At 33.6% G+C, this 24,075-nt stretch overlaps 1 protein-coding gene across 3 annotated transcripts; it reads right to left on the reverse strand.

Annotated features, from left to right (window-relative positions):
- Nucleotides 1-2,077: 2,077 nt before the first annotated feature.
- On the reverse strand, nt 2,078-21,950 carry LOC100378874 (natural resistance-associated macrophage protein 2-like). 3 transcript variants are annotated; one of them, XM_085501181.1, is made up of 16 exons: nt 21,891-21,950; nt 19,670-19,809; nt 15,858-16,012; nt 14,653-14,775; nt 13,057-13,283; nt 11,308-11,378; nt 11,116-11,183; nt 9,458-9,613; nt 8,934-9,092; nt 8,474-8,560; nt 7,690-7,809; nt 7,432-7,581; nt 3,983-4,056; nt 3,672-3,828; nt 2,927-2,977; nt 2,078-2,820 (listed from the first exon to the last, which is right to left on the reverse strand). In XM_085501181.1, exons 2-16 carry the CDS (start codon nt 19,743-19,745, stop codon nt 2,665-2,667), a joined length of 1,830 nt encoding a protein of 609 aa, XP_085357307.1. In that variant the 5' UTR covers nt 19,746-19,809; nt 21,891-21,950; the 3' UTR covers nt 2,078-2,664. The 3 variants fall into 3 exon arrangements, with proteins under 3 accessions (XP_085357307.1, XP_085357306.1, XP_085357308.1); XM_085501180.1 differs by having other exon boundaries at nt 21,845-21,939; XM_085501182.1 differs by having other exon boundaries at nt 19,670-19,806; nt 21,845-21,938.
- Between the last annotated feature and the right edge of the window lie 2,125 nt (nt 21,951-24,075).

Genomic DNA, 24,075 nt, shown 5'->3' on the forward strand with positions numbered 1-24,075 from the left:
CACATGGTACATCATGTCACAAATAGATATGTGCATTTGTTTCATGATCTGCTTAACAATAGCGGAATGATGGCCATTTTAAGGCCGAAAATGCATCAAAATCACGTATTTTCACAATTCCAGAACCGGATCTCAGTCATGCATGGATGGATTTTGTTCAGATTTAGCACAATGTGTTGTACATATGCAGGTGCATTTCGGTCATGATCTGCTTTGAATGTATATGTCACTCAAATATGAACGGAACGGGGACGTGTCATTGACAATGACTTGTTACCATATACCGTAGTTGTCACAGTATAAACCCCTACGAAAAACGGCAAATTGGGGGGGGGGGCTTAGAAACGGATAAAAGTTAAAACTTCTCCTGAGTGATAATTTATGCTAATTTATTCATAAGCAAATCATGGTGTGTACAATACTAGAGTGTCTTCATCAACTAGCATTGTCCAAATTAACTTGAGGATCAGCCATTACGCTCTGGGGTCACTAATAACTCTTGGGTGCGTTTACTTAGTGGAACAGCATTCGAACCTGCGTTTCACGTCAATATTGGTCTGTACGTTTCAGGGTAACGAAAGTATATTCCTAATGAAGTTTCAAATAAAAACTTACACAAATGCATTACGTAGCAGCAAATGATCACTGTAGCGCAATCTGGTCATGCTGCGTTTCACAATTGTTGATTATTACTCAGTAGCAATTATAATAACATACAAAGAAATAAATTCGTTGAATTGTTATGAAATGTAAATAAAATTTAACTTAGTTTCATCGTAAGCAAATGATTCTGTATAAACGCTTAATGCTGTAGGATATCCGCCATGTTCTTTGTTTTGCACGAATTGACCTAATAGGTAAAATCGCTAATTAACCAATCAAAATGCTGGATGATGCCAACGTGTTCAAATTACCATAGCTCATAATATAATTGGATGAATGACTTGTTGTAAAATGCTGTAAATTTGGAGGGGGCGTATACTCGAGCAGGGGTTTATACTCAGACAACTAAGGTAGTATACGGTCAAGAAAACAGTCCCAGTTTGTTATTCACTTACAATTTCAAGGTAATAAATATAAAAAAGTTTAAGTTTGTGTGTCATTAAAAAGAACGTCTGATCGGTAGCTCAGTAATTTATGCTCAGTGCACATTTTAGTCAACATGCAGTTTTCTTCCAGCAAGAAGAAAGAGGTATTAATTCTTTGTATTTCTTTGTATTTATGTTCCTTACCATACAAAAACCCTCTGAAGGGGTTTAGTAGTGTAATAAAGTTATTATTAATTAATTGAGTTTCCAAGTTATCCTTTTTTTTTCCAAAAAGGGACAGGCCTGGGAGAACACTGGCATGGTTATTAATGTGGAAAAAATAATTTATTTTAAACTGTTAAATTTCAATTGCTATGGTGACTTGATGGTGCACAGAAAAGTCACTAACTCCATGTTTCAAAGCATCCCAATGTAAATTTACCTGAAACACAGTGTCGGGATTTCCCCAACAATTGGGATTACAATGGATTACAGTACTTTTAATGTACAAAAGCAGTCTGAACATTCTGACATGTCACAGCCTGCTAGACTTAAATCCTATTGGTAGACAGCAGTGAATGTTCTTATAATTATCTCGTTACCATGGTTTTTGTGTAGAAATTGTAATCTTTTGATGGGATGATTTTATGTATTTATATATATATGTGGTTAACGTAAAAATAAAATATTAAAAAAAAAATAACACATCTCTATCTATTTTCATTTGAATATATGAAACAAATTTGTCAAAATATGAATAAAGTATAGATCACTTGTTCTTGTTTTCATGTACTATCGGTAGTTAGTAGTGTCACAATTAAAAATACACGGAATTATACTATAAAAAAAAATGTTCAGCTAAAATAAAGGTTGCGAAACACCCACTTAAATTGAAGAGCATCACCTCTTTCATAGTATTGTTATGCATATATATATACATGTATATAATATGTGTGGCAACAAACAAACAAAAACATGCATTTGTTTTTTGCTAACAATTTTGTCACTAAATGAGAAAATAAAATGTATAAATATATATACACAAACAATTTGGGAAGGAACCATTTCCAGTTTAATACAAAAAGCACAAAATTGAGAACAGGTGAAATAGATACATAAATAAATTAAAAGCAATTTAGACTTTAAAATTAGTTTCTCCCCCGAGTGCAATAAAAACCTGTATACACCTGTCAGGAAGTCTACCACAGAAGCATTTACCGGTACCAGTAATTGCCTACAAATTCTCACTATTTTTTTTCTTGGTTGAAATATTGAAATTTAAGCCACTTTTTGTGTTTTGAAAAGAAGAAAAGAGTATGAAAACATCCTGAATTAAATTTGTTAACAGTTTCTTACTCAGATAAGAAATCACGACTAGATTTGTGACTACAAAATGTGACCTCACAGCTAATAATTTCACCATAGAGAGAGTACTTTTAAAATGCCAATACCGGTACTATAGCTTGGTACATACCACAAACACAACTTTGGTTGTTGTGCTTATATAATTTGTTTAAATCATGGTAGCATCCATAGAACATGTTAGTAAGTTAGTGATATAGATGATATAAACACCATAGATACCGGTACTAAAGATGCAGAAACTTTCCCATCATACAACAGAGCAGAAAAAAAATCAGTTCTTATTATCTTCACTAATTTGTTCTATTGCATTTATTTTTATCTGTGTATTATAAATTGATTCTTCGGAGTCAGACGTTAACAGTCTATTCTGTTCTTTCTTCCAATTAAAATTCTCCAACTCGTATTCCGCTGCTGGTGCCGGACAACACTTGGAAAGAGAAAAGATTGGATGATTTAATTGATCCTATATTAAACAGTATGTAATAAAGTTCAGACAATGTCACTGAATTATTTATATTTACTGATATACTTACAGGAATTCTTGCTAAGCATTGTAATCCTAAAGATATCAGACATTTCCATGTCTACAGAGCGGAAATAAATATCAAATAATATTTGAATATAATTATAGATATGTGTATTTATGTCCTTTAAGATTATATTATTATTACTTATTTTTAAAAAAAAAAATTTTTCCTGTGTAACACACAATCGGTCATGGTAAAATACATATTAAAGTGAAATTAAATGAATTCCACCTGAAACAATTTGTGTAAATTAATTCTGCACAAAAAAAACACGTTTTTTATCATATGCACTTGAAAGTTGTTTGTAACTTAATTATCAATATGACCCGTGTATACGATCTGATAACTACAGATTATACTACCGGTAAACATAATTTAATTGGGTGTTATTTAACAGCTCCACATTTTGTTATAGGGTTACCCCATTTGAAAAAGGAAAGGTGGGCTGGAAGGTTTTGTGAGAACAAGAATTGGATGAGGATTAGGAAAACAAATTTCAATTTATTTGAGTGATAACTGCATAATTGTGGAAAAGGTGAATTACAAAATTATTGTGGTGTTTAATAGTGAATAAAAATGTGAAAAAAAAAAAATTCTCCCGGCCCAACTGAATTATACTTCAATTTTTTTCATGATTTAGGACTAGGTATCTGGTGAAATTGAAGATTGAATTTTACTTCCATGTTAATCACACAATTATATACAAGTATGAAATTACCCATAATGCATAGTACAATAACGTTATACTCACCAAATACATAATAAATGCAATATATAAACCGAGTAAAACGGCGATTACTGTGTATACAGCCCAGTTTTGCGGTAGAACACCAATAAATACAGAGACAAAGTATAAATTTACACTCATAACAAGTACAGCCAGTGCACTAGCTACAACTTTAGAAAATCTGGAAGATAAAAACAAACATAGTTAATCCATGTATACCTTGCCCTTGATGAATCCAAAATAGGCGTGTGTACGAACTAATGTTAACTTTTGTATCACATAAGACAAAATTATGGACCTTAACGATATCAAGTGATAATTTGAAGATTACTTACATGCCGTTTTTAAAATCACCCATTAATGAGTTGACACTTGTAAATGTTAAAATTGGAATTAATGCGAATGGGAGCTATAAATAAAATGAATTAAATCAAATCAACAAACGGATCTTCTTATCATAGCTGTAGTAATAATAACTAATATGAGTTACTGTGGAATACTTTATTTTTACTTGGATTTAATTTTCGCTGAAAGAATGATTCAGTGAAAATACTTTTTTTTCCTATATTTTACTTTCGACTCGTCAAAAATCAGTGAAAATAAATTCCATACAAAACCACCCAAAAAGTCTATTCAGCGAAAATTAATTCCAGCTAAAATAAAGTATTTTACAGTAATATCATATGCATACAGTGTGATGTAATATGTATGGGACACATTTCTATAGGCCGTCACACTTGTTTAAGCTTTCTGCATGTGCTAAGTGACTGGATGACAAAAACCGATCAATCTATTCAATGATAAAATAAAAGCATTGTTTGATGCTTCCTTTATTGAATATTTATGAATGTGCCCTGTTACTAAAACAATTTAAGAGCAATATTGTTTCTTAATAATACTGCAATTCCAGTGCTGGCAGAAAGTTCACAGGCAAAATGTGAGGGACTTCTAACTTCAAGGGAAATTGTTGATACATTAACTTCAATGAAAGAAAATAAAAGCCCAGGAAACGATGGCTTAACGGTTGAGTTTTATAAGGCATATTGGCCACTGGTAAGAAATCTGGTAGTGAACTCATTAAACTTGGCCTTTGAGCAGGGAGAATTTTCGACCTCTCAGAAACAAAGTATCATTACACTAATAGAAAAACCTGGACGAGATAAACGTTTATTGAAAAACTGGAGGCCAATTTCATTAATGAACGTGGATGCAAAATTGGCATCCAAATGTCTTGCTAAGCGATTGGAATCTGTTCTCCCTGAATTAATTGGCGAAACCCAGGCAGCTTTTGTTAAAGGCCGCAATATTAGTGATTATGCAAGATTAATTAGTGAGGTGTATCACTACATAGAACAAACTGGTAAGGAGGCTCTGCTAATAGCAGTAGATTTTGAAAAGGCCTTTGATACGGTCAGTTGGGAGTATCTTGATAGGGCATTAGAGAAATTTCAATTCGGTCCTCAATTTCAAAGGTGGGTGAAATCATTGTATACAAATATTGTATGTTGCGTGATGAATAACGGATATAGTACGGGATACTTTGAGTTGCAAAGGGGAGTCAGACAAGGAGACCCTCTGTCTCCGATGCTCTTCATTTTAGTTTTAGAAACTCTGCTGGTGGCTATTAGATCAAAACAAGAAATCAAAGGTATTATCATATCGGGAAAAGAAATTAAAGAAGCAGCATTTGCGGACGACATGTCTTGCTTCATTTCAAACGAAAAATCTGCTGAGGTGCTATTTAACTTATTGGGGGATTTTGAGAAATGCTCAGGGCTGAGAATTAACATGGACAAAACTGAAGCTGTCTGGCTCGGTAAATGGAAATATAGGCAAGATAAACTGTTCGGGGTTAGGTGGCCCACATCTCCTATCAAAATTGTAGGAATTTACTTTTCTCACAATCAAAAGGAAAATAGGAAAATAAATGTTAAAAAAGCTATGGACAATATGAAAATTATTTTGAACTCTTGGAAGAGCAGGAAACTTTCTCTTTTTGGCAAAGTCCAAATTATTAAAACTTATGGTATATCCCAGTTCACATATATTATGAGTACAACTGCAGTTGGGAATGAATTTATTCAGGAGGCTAAAAGACTGTGTATAATTTTATATGGGAAGGAAAAGACAGAATTGCTCGTAGAACTATGATAGGAGGTGTGGGCCAGGGCGGTTTGGGTATCCCAGACATGCATATCCTCAAAAAACAACAGAGGCTACTATGGATTAAAAGATATGTAGATCCAAATAATGAACATCCATATAAACTATTTATTGATGAGCAGCTTAAGAGTATAGGAGGTAATATCATCTTCCAATGTAATTATAAAACAAAAGTTTTACCAATTCGCTGTACTGACTTCCTGCGAGAATGTCTTGAAATTTGGGAAGCTGAAACTAAAATGAGTTACAGAAACACAAACCAAGTAATTTGGAATAACGAAAATATAAAAATAGCCGGAAAACCTATTTTTTATAGAGAATTGGCTGAAAACAGAATTAAAAGAGTTTCAGACCTGTTTAACGAGAATGGTCTTATACCATGGGAAACAATAACCCAAAATGAATGGAGTCTACTACATAAACTAAAATGGATTGGCCTTGTTACTGCCATCCCCGAAAATCTAAAATACAAAAACACTGACATAGTCGAGATAAGCTTATCGGTGTCTGGAATTCCAACACCGCTTGATGCAATCTCAAAACCCTATATAAAAAAAGAATTAATAGACAGGCAATTCATCCCTCCAGTGAGTCAAAAGAAACTTGAAGAGATGCTGAAACTTGGCCTAATAGAATGGAGTAAAATGTACAAATTAATGATAAAAATGAGTATCGACAGCAAAACACGTGAATTTCAGTTTAAACTTTTACATAACATTCTATATACAAATGACAAACTTCATAAAATAAACCCAGAAAAGTTTCCTACACAGATGTGCACATTTTGTCAGGAGAATCCAGAAACTCTGGAACATATCTTCTATGAATGTGAATATGTTGTTGCACTTTGGAGAGACCTACTTTTTAGTTGGGGAAAGATATTAAAACAAAATTCACCACCAAGCAGAATGTGCTTAATAATATCAGATCCAGGCGAATCGTTGACAATAAATTTTATTAGCCTGTTAGTTAGGAAACATATTTACCACTGTAAAATGAATGATATAAAACCCAACTTCAAGGGTATTCTAACGTACATGAAAAGAGTCTACCAATGTGAAAATTGGATAGCAAATCATAACAATAAAATGATACAGCACTTAAAAAAGTGGTCCCCTTTAATACCATATATGGAATAAAGGGGCAAATGGCATGAACTAGAACTGAATGAGATAGACAAGTAGCAATCTAGTGAATATAGTGATCTTAGGGAAAAAATCCGTCCATGTGAACCAAAAGCAAACATAAAGGTTCTGGGTTTGAGCAATAAACTATTCCTCTTCTGAAGCTTTGAGAAATGTCACTTTGAAAAACTTTGAGTTATACAGGAATGTAAGCATAACCACTTTATTCACAGATATGTAAATTTTTATGAGTACCCAATAAAAAAATATATTAAAATACAAAAAAAAAAAAAAGAGCAATATTGTCACCGCAGATTACGAGCCAATATTGATCAGTGAGCGATACTTGTTATCACACAATTGCATGCTGGTTGGCAAAAGCGTACGACGTCACAGTGCAACGACCTATACTGTCCAAAAATTATAAGCAAGCTGACTGTTTTATTTTCATTTAATTGCGTAACAAATTTGGTTGAGAAAAAAATATAAAATCTCACCTGTAGACTTTGTAGGACATTCAATGCATCATTCATACCAGTGAGCTGATTGACACCTCGAAATGTAGCGACAAATATTGTAGGTACGATTGCTATAGAGCGGGTCAATAAAACTCTTTTCCACCTTGACCATTGTAAATCAAGAAATCCCTACGATTATAGATACGAATAAATTATCACGATTACCATCTTTACCAGTGTTGAATGTAATCTTGAGTGATCACAAGTAGATGCACCATAATGAGACTTTTAACTTACCTCCATAACAAATTGCCCTGCATACGTTCCAGTCATGGTTGAACTTTGACCTGCTGCTAAAATACCGATAGCCCATATATACAAAGCGGCTTTTCCATATGCACAGCCTAAAAATACACCCTGTAAAAACATAGTTTTGTGTTGTAAGTGAGACACAATTTAAATAATTAATGTTTTTTTGCCTACTTTTGATAATTTGAGTTCATCATGTGATCTTGATGAAATCTTCATATCTCAAGTTGCATACCTTTACTTATTGTGATTTCAATGTGGTCTTCATTGTAAGCTCAAACTACTGAAGAACAGAATACGCTTATCGCTGTAGGTGTGAACTGGGGATTACGCCGGTAGGATGCATGCTACGACTGAACTTGCTACATGTAGTAGTTTACTGGGACACATTTACCTAAAGAACTAACATTTATCTGCTTTGTGTGTTTTCGTAATGTCATTCTAGTGCCAAACACGCAGGTGCATACTTTCAGAATTAACTGGAAATGAAATTGGTGAGTTTTGACTTTTTGATTGTTGTACGTTATAGTTGCGTTAGTTCAGTATATCGTTTATTGGGTTAAAAAGTTAAGCCCCAAAACAAACGTAGCACACATCTGACAAAAGGAAAAGCCATGTTGCTAGTGGTCTGAATTTTAAGTCAGACTGTTGGATACCCTTATTTTTATCTACCCTTGATATCATTTATCTTGTCTCATGAAATGTGTGAGGTTATTGCATGATTTCAATGAGATCTTCTCATCTCCATCTATAAATACATTACGATACTTACCCCTTTATGTAAATCCATTTCGACTACTGATGAATTTTTATAAAACACATATGAATAAGGACTGTCGCGTTCCTCACATTGTTGATACTATTAACAGAAAAAAAAAAAATTTCACGTCAGAGCCGTCTCAAAATGGCCACTTGGTGTCCATGGTTACGGTTATATGCCATAGTAACTTGATTGTGGCATATGATATGAGATCAAAGTACCGATAACATCGCAATTGACTACTTATAAAACTATGTGTGTTCGCAATGACAATTTCATTTGTTGATGACAGCCGACATAGTTTTATATGCCATAATCATATCACATAACCATGATACAAAAACATTTCAATCAAGAATCAATATTATAAATATATTATTTATCATAAACTATTTTGCACTTCTGTGTGATCTAACATTGATCAGTCCGACCGTACATTTTGTAACTTCGTCTTATATTTATTTATACTCACGATTTCATAATTTGTTTTTCCATATAAACCTTCAGCAAATACAGACACTACGAATATATTAATAATACAGGACACCAATAAAGCCAACGTAGCTTCAATAAAAAAATACATGTTGGCTTCTTTGATTTCCTTCTTTTTATTTCGATCTATTTCTCGTGACTGAAAACAAACAGATTACTATTACAAAAAAAATTTAACTGAAAGTTAAAACAAATGAAACTGTGCAACTTTTTTGTTTATTGTTCATAAAACAATCTGTAAGCACCTATTCAATGATTTGTTTGTTTTGAGAGATGCAGGCAGTTTTTGCTCAAGCCAGATGTTGGTGGCGCTGTTGCAAGATGCTGAAACTCCTAAGATTTGGCGTTTTATGCAATGGTTTTGCAAATGGCAAAATACTAACTTCTGCATTATGTAGAATTAGAGAGAGAAAACCTTTATTTCCATTTTACAAATTCTAACCAGAAAATACTAATAATAACTTTTACAGTGTAATAATGACTACTGATATTATTTTTCCTCACCTTCACCAGCGCTGAATGTAAATATATATTATGTGGCATGATAACAGCACCCAGTATACCGACAGCTTGCTCAGTAGCTTTAGTTGTACATGGACCACAACCCGGTATAAACAACCCTTTAAGTACCTCTGCTTGGTCTGGCGATGCCACTACGTACTAGAAAAGAAAAGAATGAAAATAATGATGATTTTCACACTGATTTTAAAAAAAGAAAAAGTTGAAACAAAATTGCTTAATTTTGTTGCCAGAGAGGGCTATACATAATTAGCACAAAGACTTGTGCACTAAAAACAATGCTATAAAACAATACAGTATTATATGTTTTAAAGTGAAGCGGGCGGCACATGTGGGAATTGCGTCCCAAGCGACGATAAAACATGCTAAAAATGCAAAGGCTCATGGGTAGAGGCTTGTTTGTAAACAATGACATGCTATGGCCATCTGACGCATGCGCAGGTGACAACTCTCCTGCTTTAAGTTAACGTGCACAGTCTTCACACTACCAGTACATCATGATTTATATTGGACCATGGGACATTTACATGTGTGCCAAATGTTTATGAGAAATTTAATGACTGACACGCCTTCATTTATAATGGGGGGGGGACTTAACAGATTACTGGTATTTAATAGCTTTTTGCTGAACTTTGACCCTTGAAGGGGCACAGTCGACAACTCAATGTTTAAGATACATGCTTAATTTTTACACTTTGTTCTCATGTTGTTTTTAAGCAGCATGAGAGCAGTTTTCATCAAGTTGAAACCAGATATTATATGTATAAAAACAGCGCCACCTTGGGTTAAAATTAAGTGAAGCTGTAGTTCCTCAAAATGTATGCACACTGAAGCCTATATTCTCTGTAAGGCTGGATATAGGGAAAAACTAATCGGATATTATTTGTAACCTTGTGTGATTTAAGGATTATGTGACAGTCAAGTTATATTTCATTGAACTTTTATATGATGTGCACTCCTTTTAATATGATGTGAACTACAATATGATGTGCACTCCCTTTAATATGATGTGCACTCCCTTTAATATGATGTGCACTCCTTTTAGTATGATGTGAACTACAATATGATGTGCACTCCCTTTAATATGATGTGAACTACAATATGATGTGCACTCCCTTTAATATGATGTGCACTCCCTTTAATATGATGTGAACTACAATATGATGTGCACTCCCTTTAATATGATGTGAACTACAATATGATGTGCACTCCCTTTAATATGATGTGAACTACAATATGATGTGCACTCCCTTTAATATGATGTGAACTACAATATGATGTGCACCCCCTTTAATATGATGTGAACTACAATATGATGTGCACTCCCTTTAATATGATGTGCACTCCCTTTAATATGATGTGCACTACAATATGATGTGCACTCCTTTTAATATGATGTGAACTACAATATGATGTGCACTCACTGAAATGTTCATAGTTGTTTAGTACTATGAAAATCTAAAATTAAATGAAGTCAGGATTGTACTCAGTTGCAGCTTCTAATTAAAAAGAATTTAAGAGAGGCAGTTTATCAGTTTGTTTTCTTTCACATCAGCTGTGAACATTTCAGCAACCTAGCACAAGATACACATGAAATCAGTTTCTATAATAATTTTCACTAAGCTTAATAATCACATTCTTACCTCATAGCCAAATGTTACAGCCATGACAAGTATCAAAGATGCAAAAAAGGCTTCAAGTTTTCTAAGACCTGCAAATATTAGTACAGTATATGTTCTATTAGAAGGAAATATATATAAAAAAATTCATTTGTTGGTATTCTGAATCCTTAAAAATAATAATTAATATTATGACCACAAAAAAATAAAAATTACCATATTTGTCAAGAAATAAAAATAAAAATGTATCTGTTATTGTGATTAAAACTCCAGCATATAGCGGTATTCTGTGAAGAAAAAATAAGAAAAATCTTTAAAACAGAAAAACAAAATCAAAGAAAGCTTAGAAAGAACTCCCGTGTGCTGAGAGTATTGGAGACACATTAAAAATTAATTCAAAATTACTTGAACTTGAGATATTGATGGAAATGCAGAAAACTAATTATGCAAATAAGGTAACTAATATGAACACATTTAAGTGTAAAACTAATAAGGTCTGCGCAATGTAAAAGTAATAAGATCTGCGTAATGTAATATCTATGTACCAAGTTTCATTGAAATGTGATTAGAACCAAAAAATTATTAATTATTGTGCTAATTAAGAGAATTAATATGAACAGATTTTAACCCAAAATTAATCAGGCTGTCTATTGTCCTAGAGCATTTATGTACCAAGTTTTATTAAAATGTGATGATCAATACTTGAGATATCAGTATTAATTAATTAATTAATTAATTATGTTAATTAGGTGATTAAGAAGCATAAATATTTACCAAAACTAATATTTACCAAAACTGGTGTATAGTCCTACACATGTAGGTTCATTGAAATGTGATGAGCACTCTTTAAAAGTTTCATTAAAATTCAATGAGTGGTTCTTAGGACAAATTAACTAATTAAGCAAATTAGTAGTTAATATGCACAATAATTTATCCTAAAATTAATCAAGTCTCTGCATAGTCCTAGAAGATCCATGTCGCAAGTCTCATTGAAATGTGATGATTAGTACTTGAGATATCAGGTGAAGGGCTGAAAATTAACTAATTATGCTAATAAGGTGATTAATATGCACAAATATTTCTCCAAAAACTAATTAGGTCTCTGCACAGTCCTCAAGTAACTATGTACCATGTTTCATTGAAATGTGTTCATTACTACTTGAAATATCAATAGCTGAAAATTAATTAATTATGCAAATTAGGTAATTAATATGTACTGATATTACCCTAAAAACTATCTGTGCAGTCTCATATGACATCTATGTACCAAGTTTTATTGAAATGTTATGATTAGTACTTGAGATATCAGTGGAAAAGCCGAAAATTGATTAATCATTATGCAAATTAGGTAATTAATATAAACAGATTTTTACCCAAAACTAATGAAATCTGCGCATTAGATCAGAGCATCCATGTGCCAAGTTTCATCAAAATCCAATGAGTGGTTCTTCAAATATCAGTGGAACAGTCATGGAACAGCTTAAAATCAGTTAATTATCATGCAAATTAGGTATTTAATATTCATAGATTTTTACCAAAAACAAATCAAATCTGCGCATTAGTTCAGAGCATCCATGTGCCAAGTTTCATCAAAATCCAATGAGTGGTTCTTCATATATCAGTGGAACAGTCATGGAACAGCTAAAAATCAGCTAATTATCATGCAAATTAGGTAATTAATATTCATAGATTTTTACCAAAACCTAATCAACTCTGCGCATTATCCCAGAGCATCTATGTACCAAGTTTAACCAAAATTTGATTAGTGGTTCTTGAGATAACGGTGGAACAAATAAAGTGACATACATACATACATACATACAGACATACGGACATACAGACATACAGACAGGGTAACTGCAAAGACTCCCTTTTGTGCTTCGCACACGGGAGTCAAAAAAGTATTGGTAATTGTTTTGGAAGAAATTTTAAATTTGTATCACTATAAAATCAACCAACACTTACTTTCCATTTGAAAGTAAATTATATGCAATTGCCGTCCCAATGACTTCTTGCATATCAGAACCAATAATAGCAATCTCCACCATGATCCAGAGTATAATTCGTGGTACTTTGGGGTATTCTCTATAACATACTTCAGCTAAATGCAACCCTGTCACCACTCCCAGTCTCGCTGCCAGACGTTGCAGTAATAATCCAAGACATGTAGCAAGCAGTAACATCCATAGCAACTGCACATAAAATAAATAAATTAAGTATGATATACACTGCCATGAGTCATGTTTTTAATAAGCAGAAATACTTGCATGCATGTGCAGCAACTGTTTGACACATTAAAAGAATGTTGTTCATGCTTTTATTATTATGAGGTACATATGACCAGGATGTAGGAGGCACATGACCAGGATGTAGGAGGCACATGACCAGGATGCAGGAGGCACATGACCAGGATGTAGGAGGCACATGACCAGGATGTAGGAGGCACATGACCAGGATGCAGGAGGCACATGACCAGGATGTAGGAGGCACATGACCAGGATGTAGGAGGCACATGACCAGGATGTAGGAGGCACATTACCAGGATGTAGGAGGCACATGACCAGGATGTAGGACACACATGACTAGGATGCAGGAGGCACATGGCCAGGATGTAGGAGGCACAAGACTAGGATGTAGGAGGCACAAGACCAGGATGTAGGAGGCACAAGACCAGGATGTAGGAGGCACAAGACCAGGATGCAGGAGGCACATGACCAGGATGTAGGAGGCACATGACCAGGATGCAGGAGGCACATGACCAGGATGCAGGAGGCACATGACCAGGATGCAGGAGGCACATGGCCAGGATGTAGGAGGCACAAGACTAGGATGTAGGAGGCACAAGACCAGGATGTAGGAGGCACAAGACCAGGATGTAGGAGGCACAAGACCAGGATGTAGGAGGCACAAGACCAGGATGCAGGAGGCACATGACCAGGATGTAGGAGGCACATGACCAGCGTGCAGGAGGCACATGACCAGGATGCAGGAGGCACATGACCAGGATGCAGGAGGCACATGCCAGGATGCAGGAGGCACATAGCCAGGATGTAGGAGGCACAAGACCAGGATGTAGGAGGCACATGACTAGGATGTAGGAGGCACAAGACCAGGATGTAGGAGGCACATGACCAGGATGCAGGAGGCACATGGCCAGGATGTAGGAGGCACAAGACTAGGATGTAGGAGGCACAAGACCAGGATGTAGGAGGCACAAGACCAGGATGTAGGAGGCACAAGACCAGGATGCGGAGGCACATGACCAGGATGTAGGAGGCACATGACCAGCATGCAGGAGGCACATGACCAGGATGCAGGAGGCACATGACCAGGATGCAGGAGGCACATGCCAGGATGCAGGAGGCACATAGCCAGGATGTAGGAGGCACAAGACCAGGATGTAGGAGGCACATGACTAGGATGTAGGAAGCACAAGACCAGGATGCAGGAGGCACATGGCCAGGATGTAGGAGGCACAAGACCAGGATGTAGGAGGCACATGACCAGGATGTAGGAGGCACATGATCAGGTTGTAGCATGCACATGAAGCCAATTTCTTACCTGAAATTCAGCAACAAATCCTGACTGTAAATCCGATTCAATATTTCCTGGATCAAGATATGCTATACTCATTAAAAATCCAGGACCGGTAAATGCCCAAAGTTTGCGAAAACTGAAGCTAGACTGAGAAGATATAAAATTTACTTCAATTATAACAATAAATGGAATTTATACGTAATGCTGTATTAGAACATATCAAATGATTTAAAGGGGGAACTTCCAAGCCCAGGGATTGCACCAAAGAATCATGGGACACTACTGTTTATGTTGTTTACAAATTAATCTATCTTTTGTTATCCATTGTAATTTTAATCCAGAAAGTAAATTTGTTGTGAGCTTAGACTAAGCTGCAAGTGCCCCTTTAAAAATCATTGTCTTTTTGCAGCCAAAGATTGAAAATTCTGTGAACAATCAATGTATTTTACAGCCAATATGCCAACAATTTTGGAAATATGCTTTTATTGTATTTTGTTATAGTCAGTATATACTTTACAACCACTATACTATTAGCACATTATTGTACTACAGTCAAACCACCAAAGAGACTTCATTGAATCTTTATAGACAGGTGGTCTTTATGTGGAGGTTAGATTTATTTTTTTATAGATTGCCATTTCATACATTTGACATATTTGTGATGATGTTGCAACAAAAACACAATTATTTGGTTTAATAAAAATCAAATAAATTTGACTTGCTTAAATTACAAAATTGTTTTATAAATAGAACGATGATTATTATATTAATAAAAATGATCACTATAGACAGGTGGTCTTTATATAGAGGTGGTCACTAACACAGGTTTGTATCAAGAGGGGGGGGGCAAGGGGGGTAGCTGGTACAGTTTTAAGGGAAATAAAAAGGGCTTTTTATAATTTACAAGGAAAAAAAGACGTTTTTACAGTTTACAGTGAAAATTGAATGTTTACAGTTTACAGAGAAAATAAATTATTTTACATTTTACGGAAAATTAAGAAAGAAAACCTAGGAAATTCTTGTACGTACCTAGGAAAATGACACATTTTTACAGTGTACGAAAAAAATATCTGATTGATTACGTTGTACGTCTAGCCTGTGATTACAGAGTTGCGGAATTTATTTTTTTCAATTTACGTTGTACGAACAAAAAAATATTGCAATTACGTTGAACGAAAATAACCCTTGCCCCCCTCTATCAAGCATTTTATAATTTACAAAATACTCACGCTTTCATCGCCATCAGGGACTGGTATCTTTTCATTAAAATAACTGCTAGCTGATCCTTCCACACCATGTTTACTGAATGCCTTTTGCTCTGTAGTTGTTATTTCATGATTGACTGACACATGGCTATTAGTGTCATCTTCGGGGTCTTTTTGCTCTGACAATAACAACATATACATGTTAGATTCATTATAGGGATGAACCATTTAGAATGATGGGGACAGTTTGGAAAATTCCATGTGTTTGATATGGGTCCCATGTACAGGTGACATATAAAACGCATGTAAAATACATTATTTGTTTACATGATTACTGAACACTAAACACAGATGAATTATTATTTCATTTTTAATCTATTTTCAAAACTCAGAATTGATTAAGAATTCAAGACAACAAAATACGATGCAGGAATATAAACCGTGTTCCGAGTTTATCTGGTAAAATAAAAAAGATGGCCGACAGATTTCATTATGCAAATGCCACTATGTCGTTGCCATAGAAACCAGTGATAAAAAGGTTTCAACATTGACAAAATAGTTGCTATTACCATAGTTTATAACCAATTTTTACTCAATAAATATCTTCTAGTATTACGTAAATAAATAAATAAATTTGGATACATTCTGGATATTTGTATAAGGCTTCTACCTAAATTAATACTAAGATACTGCATTAAATTAATGTAAGGTTATTACAATGATGGTGTAAAGCACGTAGTTTCAAATATGGAATATGATTTCTACATTCAAACGCAGTTTACAATTTGCATTTATATTAATCATCAAGAAAACAGACATTGAATGCATGAATTGACATGATAATCCAGAGAGATTTTAATGGCGGTGGTCAATGCATCTTGTTCTGTTCAATATGGAACTCATAGCGACTTACACAACATGTGCACTGCACGACAACCACCACACTTTAATTGTTTTTAATTTTTTTCCCAACATTATAAAAATTATCCTATTTCCTTTTTAGGATACTTCAAGTACTTTTTGTCATTTGAAACTAAATAGATATGTACATGTACCCTTATATAATACATTTCAAAAAATACAATGTACATATTTAGTAGGAAAACAGAAACAATGAAAATATGACACGGTCAGTAACTGCGATAACAAGATGCAGGTATTCAGTGATATTAATAAAAATAGGACAATGTGACTGGCTGTCCTAACTAATATTAACATGACATTATTTGACATGAGTCAGTTCACAATTTACCTTTTATACCTACATTTAAGGGTTGATTTAAGGGTACATTGATTTTTGATGAAACTTGGTGCATAGATGCTCTGATCTAATGCGCAGATTTGATTAGTTTTGGGTAAAAATCTGTGCAATATTAATTACCTAATTTGCATAATGATTAATCAATTTTTGGCTTTTCCACTGATATCTCAAATACTAATCATCACATTTCAATAACACTTGATACATAGATGTCATAGGTCACTGCACAGACCTGATAGTTTTTAGGGTAATATCAGTACATATTAATTACCTAATTTGCATAATTAATTAATTTTCAGCTTTCGATATTTCAAGTAGTAATCATCACATTTCAATGAAACTTGGTACATAGATGTCACAGGGCACTGCAAAGACCTAATAGTTTTTAGGGTAATATCAGTACATATTAATTACCTAATTTGCATAATTAATTAGTTTTCAGCTTTTGATATTTCAAGTAGTAATCATCACATTTCAATGAAACTTGGTACATAGTTACTTAAGGACTGTGCAAAGATCTGATTAGTTTTGGGGTAAATATTTGTGCATATTAATTATAAACTTGTTAGCATAATTAGTTAATTTTCAGCTTTTCGCCTGATATCTCAAGTACTAATCATCATATTTCAATGAGACTTGCTACACAGATCTTCTAGGACTATGCAGAAACCTGATTAGTTTTACGGTAAATAATTGTGGATATTAATTACCTAATTTGCATAATTAGTTAAATTTGTCCATGAATGTTCCACATATATATAAAGAACCACCAATTGGATTTTAATGAAACTTTTAAAGAGTACTCATCATCAAATTTCAATGAACCTAGGACTATGCAGAGACCTAATTAGTTTTTGGTAAATATTTATGCTTATTAATTTATGCTTATTAATCACCTAATTAACATATTAATTAACACTGATATTTCAATTACTGATCATCACATTTGAATAAAATTTGGTACATAAATGCTCTAGGATAATAGACAGACCTGATTAATTTTGGGTTGAAATTTGTTCATATTAATTCTCTAATAATAACATAGATATTCATTACGCAGGCCTTATTAGTTTTACACTCAAATCTGTTCATATTAGTTACCTGAATTACATAATTAGTTTTCAGCTTTTCCATCAATATCGCAAATATAAGTAATTTTTAATGTCTTCAATACTCTCAGCACGCGGGAGTTCATTCTAAGCTTTCTTTGATTTGGTTTATATTTAGACGGTCTACAATCTCTCAGATTTGGTCATTTTTTAGAAAAATTGTCAAAATTATGTTTGCAATATTTCGGGGGCATCAGGTGAGGACGTTAATAAACATTGTTTTTATATTCCAATAAATCATACCATATTGTCTTTATCAAAATGTAATTTCCAATTTTTTTTTTTCAAGGTTGAATTTTGCCACCATTAACAAAATAAACCCTCATTATTTGTTCCTAAATTTAGACACAAATGAGAATCAAGCCCTGCAACCAATCTGCAATTATGTCCACACGGTCAAAATAAAAAAAATGTACAAACATTTTGGCAGCAAAAATTTATAATGTTCAAAAAGTTAAAAAAAAGCTAAAAATACTCCACATTGCCAAATTAATAACAAGCAAAATGATATTTGTGCGTTGTTGAAAAATAATATTGGATAAAGACAATAGTTAATTTGTATCTTACTATGAGAAAACAAAACCTTTGTAACTTGTAGAGTAGTTTTAAAATATTATTTACAGAGTAATGTGTGACTCATTGGTCATTATCACATTATTCCTTCATGATGTATAGACAGACCACCACTCCCATAACATCAAAAGTTAGAGACTGGCAGCTCCACTCTTGTGCTTGCAGTGACACTTACGGTACCAGTAGAGTGGTCACCTTCTTTGGCAATATGAGACACACACCAGAAGGGCACAGTGAGAAAAAAAAATCAAAGACATTGTATTTTATGTATTTTAGTTTTCAGTGAAATAAACACAAGCAAATGACATATGGGAAAATGCATTCATGGGTTATTTTACAGAAGAAATATGATTTGAAATCAAGCAAAAGAATCATGGGTTTGCTATTAACCCAATCCGTCCATATATGGGACATTTTCATCAATTAGATTTCTGTTGAGATCTGGTTGCCATGGATGATTTGGGAGGGGGATTTTTCATTGATAACTTTAATGAATAGGAGCAATTTTCAAAAGATCAATCGATTAGATGCTGGGAAGGATCTGGATCTGGTTTCCATGGGAACAACAATTTTGGGAATGATTCCTTAGGATGGATGGCCCTTGAAACAAGGATCAAATGGTTAGTTTGACAGAGATATGAATCTCATTGTCATGGTAACAAGAATGTTTTCAATGATTATCTGCTGATAACTAAAAATTTAATATGAATTCTCATGATTGTTTTGGGGAAAGGTTGTCATTACATTAACAAATTGAATAGATTCTAAGTGGGATCTGTATCCAGTTGACATGGAGACAGACAGAAAGATTCTTCACCACTTTAGCAGATTGGGGGTTAGCACTCCTTGAGATCTTTCAAATTTATAAATGGAATATGTTTTTATTTACTTACTCTTACTGTTCGCTAATTCTTCATTAGAAGAATTCAATGACTTCAGAGATCCATAAGTTTTCAAATCTTGCTCCATTGTTACACAGCACACAAATATTTCAAAACAGCAACCACGATTATTCCTTCATTACATTGTACTTCTGAAAAATGTGAGAAAAATTATTTCTTATGAGAATGGTAAATCCTTGTTCAAAGATGGACAGAATGGTTTTCTTCAATCCTTCAAGAACCAACATGAATGAATTTCATTTATATTAATTAAATATAATTAACTTCTTTATGGGATGTAGTGTAGATGTAATTCTAACCATTTCAAATCAAGATTGATTACATCAGTTTCTGTATTCATCTAGACCTTGCATTACTTTTGCATTTGCACCATGTATTTATTGTGCAATGGTCGCACATGTATCAGTTTAGGGTTGCGCATTTATTGCAGTTGTGTCACCAACTGAATGACTGCTGACTGCCATCTCATCACGCTTGCATTACACATACCATATTTGCTCTATTACAAGCGCGTTTCCAGTAGAAGCGCATATAAACCAGATTGAATCATTAAAATATTACTTATTTTGACCATAGTAAAACAATAGTAATTTATTTCTGCACATGCACTAATAATAGTTCAAATAAAGCCTGTATCAGAAATTTTGACTATGGCAGTGCCCTACAGATCTAACCTTATATGCCGGGAACACTGAAACCTAACTTTTATAATTACCAGCCACATGTACTTGTACTTTGACCTGACCATATATATATAATACAAAGTGCACTGAAAGTATGTGATGAAAGCACGATAAAATAACAACATAAACGCTATAATTGCACCACACTAATGCGATAAATGCATGACTCTGTGCAACAGGTTGGACGAAAGCTGTACCATACGTAATGTTTTCTGGATTTATACAACAACATAGATTTACAGCTGATTTAATTATAATTGTTTTTTTCTGGACACCAAATGTTTATATACACATTTATAACACACGATACAGTGTTAACAAAATAATACAAAGAATTTCACGAAGGCATAAACTTATATATTTATGAATGTTTTATAAATTTAAAATGATAGTTAGCAAATCACAATGTGTTAACAAATGCATGGCAGGAAATTGGTCAATAAATTAAGAAAACGCGGGTAACATGCATTAACAAATGGCTTCTATAGTCAATGAAAGTATATATTTTGAATCTGAATGAAATGCAAGGGTATAATTTAATTAAACATAATATCTGATTACTGATTATCAAAGAATGGCGCCAAGAACGATAATAAACCTTAGTTAAAGGGCTGTTTGAAGTTGAGGTTCTAGTAAACAACCGAGACGCATATGGCCAAGGACGTATAACCGAGTCCCCAAGTCGTTAACCACAATTATAGTCAAAAATGCCAATCTCCAGGTATATATTGGTATTCGCTAGTCTTCGCAGAAAAATGTTTTATGATTTAAAAAACATTCATGTCTTTCTGAAATGCTTTATATATTTTTTGACTAACCATATTTATCATATATCATTAATTTCATTCATTCATTCATCATTCATTCATTCATTATTATTTAATGGCCTGTTATATTTTTGATGGATCTTTCTGAGTATTTATATGTTAATTTCAATAATTTTAAGGAAGAAGAATATAATATAATATAATATAATATAATATAATATAATATAATATAATATAATATAATATAATCATAGACCCTCTAAAAGAAGGATCCCTCTTTTTAGAGGGTCTATGATATAATATAGCATACTATTAATATTAGCTAGATGTAACTGGCTACATTCTACGGTCAGCTAGCTGTTGTAGATACCGCACACTCTAATACAACGTACAAGGTATCGGTATAGGATTTTTGATTTGCTATTAAATGTCACTCTGGAAGAACTCTGTGACACACTAATAACACCTTCCAGGCAATCGCTGAGTTGATAGTATTGTGTACATGCTAGCTAGTACATCAAAAAAAACTAACAACATTTGGAGATCACACTATGTACGTGTATTCGACCAGTGACAGTCCCTCTACAACAAAAACTAAATTTAACGCAAAGTAGCCAGTGCGTCAATTTTTAATCACACAAGAAGAAAAGGAAAATAAATGAATTCATTCAAACTCGATCGTTACGAATAAACAAATGTACGTTTACTATCCTTACCGTAATTTAAATACCGACGACCGATGCTGCAGTTACTGTTACTTACATTTCAACCTTGCATACGACGATAATATCCGGCAACGTGGAACAATACAACATCGGGACACTAATAATAACACATGTGAAGATAGTGCGCTGTGACAGCCTGCTATAGAAGCTGGCACCCAATAATGGCCGGCAAGAGTCACAATCTATCGCCATCACTTTGACGTCGGCGAAAAATACAGCAGGCAATAAAAAAAAGTCCAAAATCATTTAATTTCCAGCATGTTTTTTTTTTCATGTACAATTGTGAGTATTCGACAACGAATATAGCATTCCCAAAACGTAATTGCATTTCAATTTACCCGGAGAAACAAAATTTGTGTTTATCAATGACATCTCAGTAAATTTCTTTCTGAAGGCGAAAAGCTGTACCGTACCAATTACTCAGTTGTAAAGTACAATATGTAAGCATATTTTAACTTGACAAATAAATTACAGCCTAGGGGGTAAAACACAGCAATAACATTTTGGTTGGACAAAGGGTTCAAGGAAAAAAACCCACAAAAATGGGTACCTCCAAAAACACATCTACCATGTATTAGATTAATTATATTAGGGATTATTTTCAGGACAAATAGTCCTGTAAATGCATTCATGAAAAAAAATCCTCAAAATGCAGTATCAATTATGTGAATAAGTGAAGAACTGGTATATCTAATGAAAATTTCAAACTCATAACATACTGGAGCTTTATTTAAAAAGTAAAGAACTTGAATATATATTTTCCAGATAATCGTTTTGTTTTCCACCTTAGGTCAATTCCAAAGCTGTCTTTTTCGAAGAAACGACGTCGACGTTCATGCAAAAATCCTTTTTTTTTTGGTTAGATATCATAGTCAAAACGAGACAATTTTGTATTTTATTTATTTTTGAAATGCACGTTTTGGCATTTGTTTTAATCTCAATATTTCACTTTTTTTTCATTTTTGAAATGAACGTTTGATATTTTTGAGCCCGACAATTTATAGTTTAAGTTTTAAAAAATGACGAACGTGCCTAATGCATTTAAACTGTTTAAAACTTTATCTTTTTCTAAATGCGCGTCGACATTTTGGAAACTTTTAAACTTTTACATTTTCGAAATGCAAGTTTGAAGCAGTTTCAAAGTATGACAAACGTGCATTTAAATATAAAAAAATATTTAAATCCTAATTGTAACCTTACCCCTTACCCTCTAAGGTTAGAATTAGGTCAAGGGGGTGGTACATTTAAAAGTCTTTCCAAGTCACTCTGCTGTTGGTCATACCTCAGATGTCCGGGAACACACAATTACACTCCTTGCCTGAAAAGTGAATATTCGCGTGAATGGATAAGTCAACCAGGGAATGTGAGGCTAGTACTTATGCATTTGTATTTAAATGATAATATTTATGTAACAATCAGCACGATTGTTTCAAGTATCCTATATCAGAAAACCAAATTATTCAAAGAAAACAAAGTTAATCCCACGATAATGTACACCGGGGAATGTACAGGCAATTTTGAAATGACCTCGTGTTTGTCAGTGCATCAGATATGGTTTTATTTAATTGATTGCAGCAGTCAATTTGATTAAAATGTAGTCGATGATTTTAAATCACAGGTAGTTTAGCTGGTCACTACTATGCGTGCCTTGTATGTTATATTATTGTATGTTATCACAAGCACTTCGGAAGTACCGTAGATATTACCAATAGTCAATGTTTGTTAATGGTACACCTATTAATTGGCATATGTACATATGGATGGCACATTGTTAAAAGAACATCCCACGACGATACGTCTTCCTGCTATATTATTATCACAATACTACATTATCACACATTTCGTGCATAAATGAAATAAACATGGACAAAATAATTCCATTTTGAAAAAATAAAGTGTTGCGTACAGATGAAGATATTACAACCCTTCAAAAAGGTTTACAATAAAGAAAGAAATTTTCCTTACTTAATTTAAAACAGTTATACGTCTATTTTGATAGTTCTGCTCATATGTGTGCTATTCTCTCGTCTTAATGATGACTATCATTTGTACGGAATTTCTCTTTGAATTTCTAATTGCCTGCCCCATAGCGGAAATCATGATTCCTGACGTAAATAGTGGGAATCCCTAAAAAGAGATAGCCAATTATTTCCTAAACGTGTCTTGTCATTGGGATTATGGCAAATGGTTGGGTAGGTACGATTAGTATATTATTTTTTTAT

Source organism: Saccoglossus kowalevskii, chromosome 7 (genome assembly GCF_978046115.1).
Source record: "Saccoglossus kowalevskii chromosome 7, keSacKowa6.1, whole genome shotgun sequence".
Classification (NCBI taxonomy): Eukaryota; Metazoa; Hemichordata; class Enteropneusta; family Harrimaniidae; genus Saccoglossus; species Saccoglossus kowalevskii.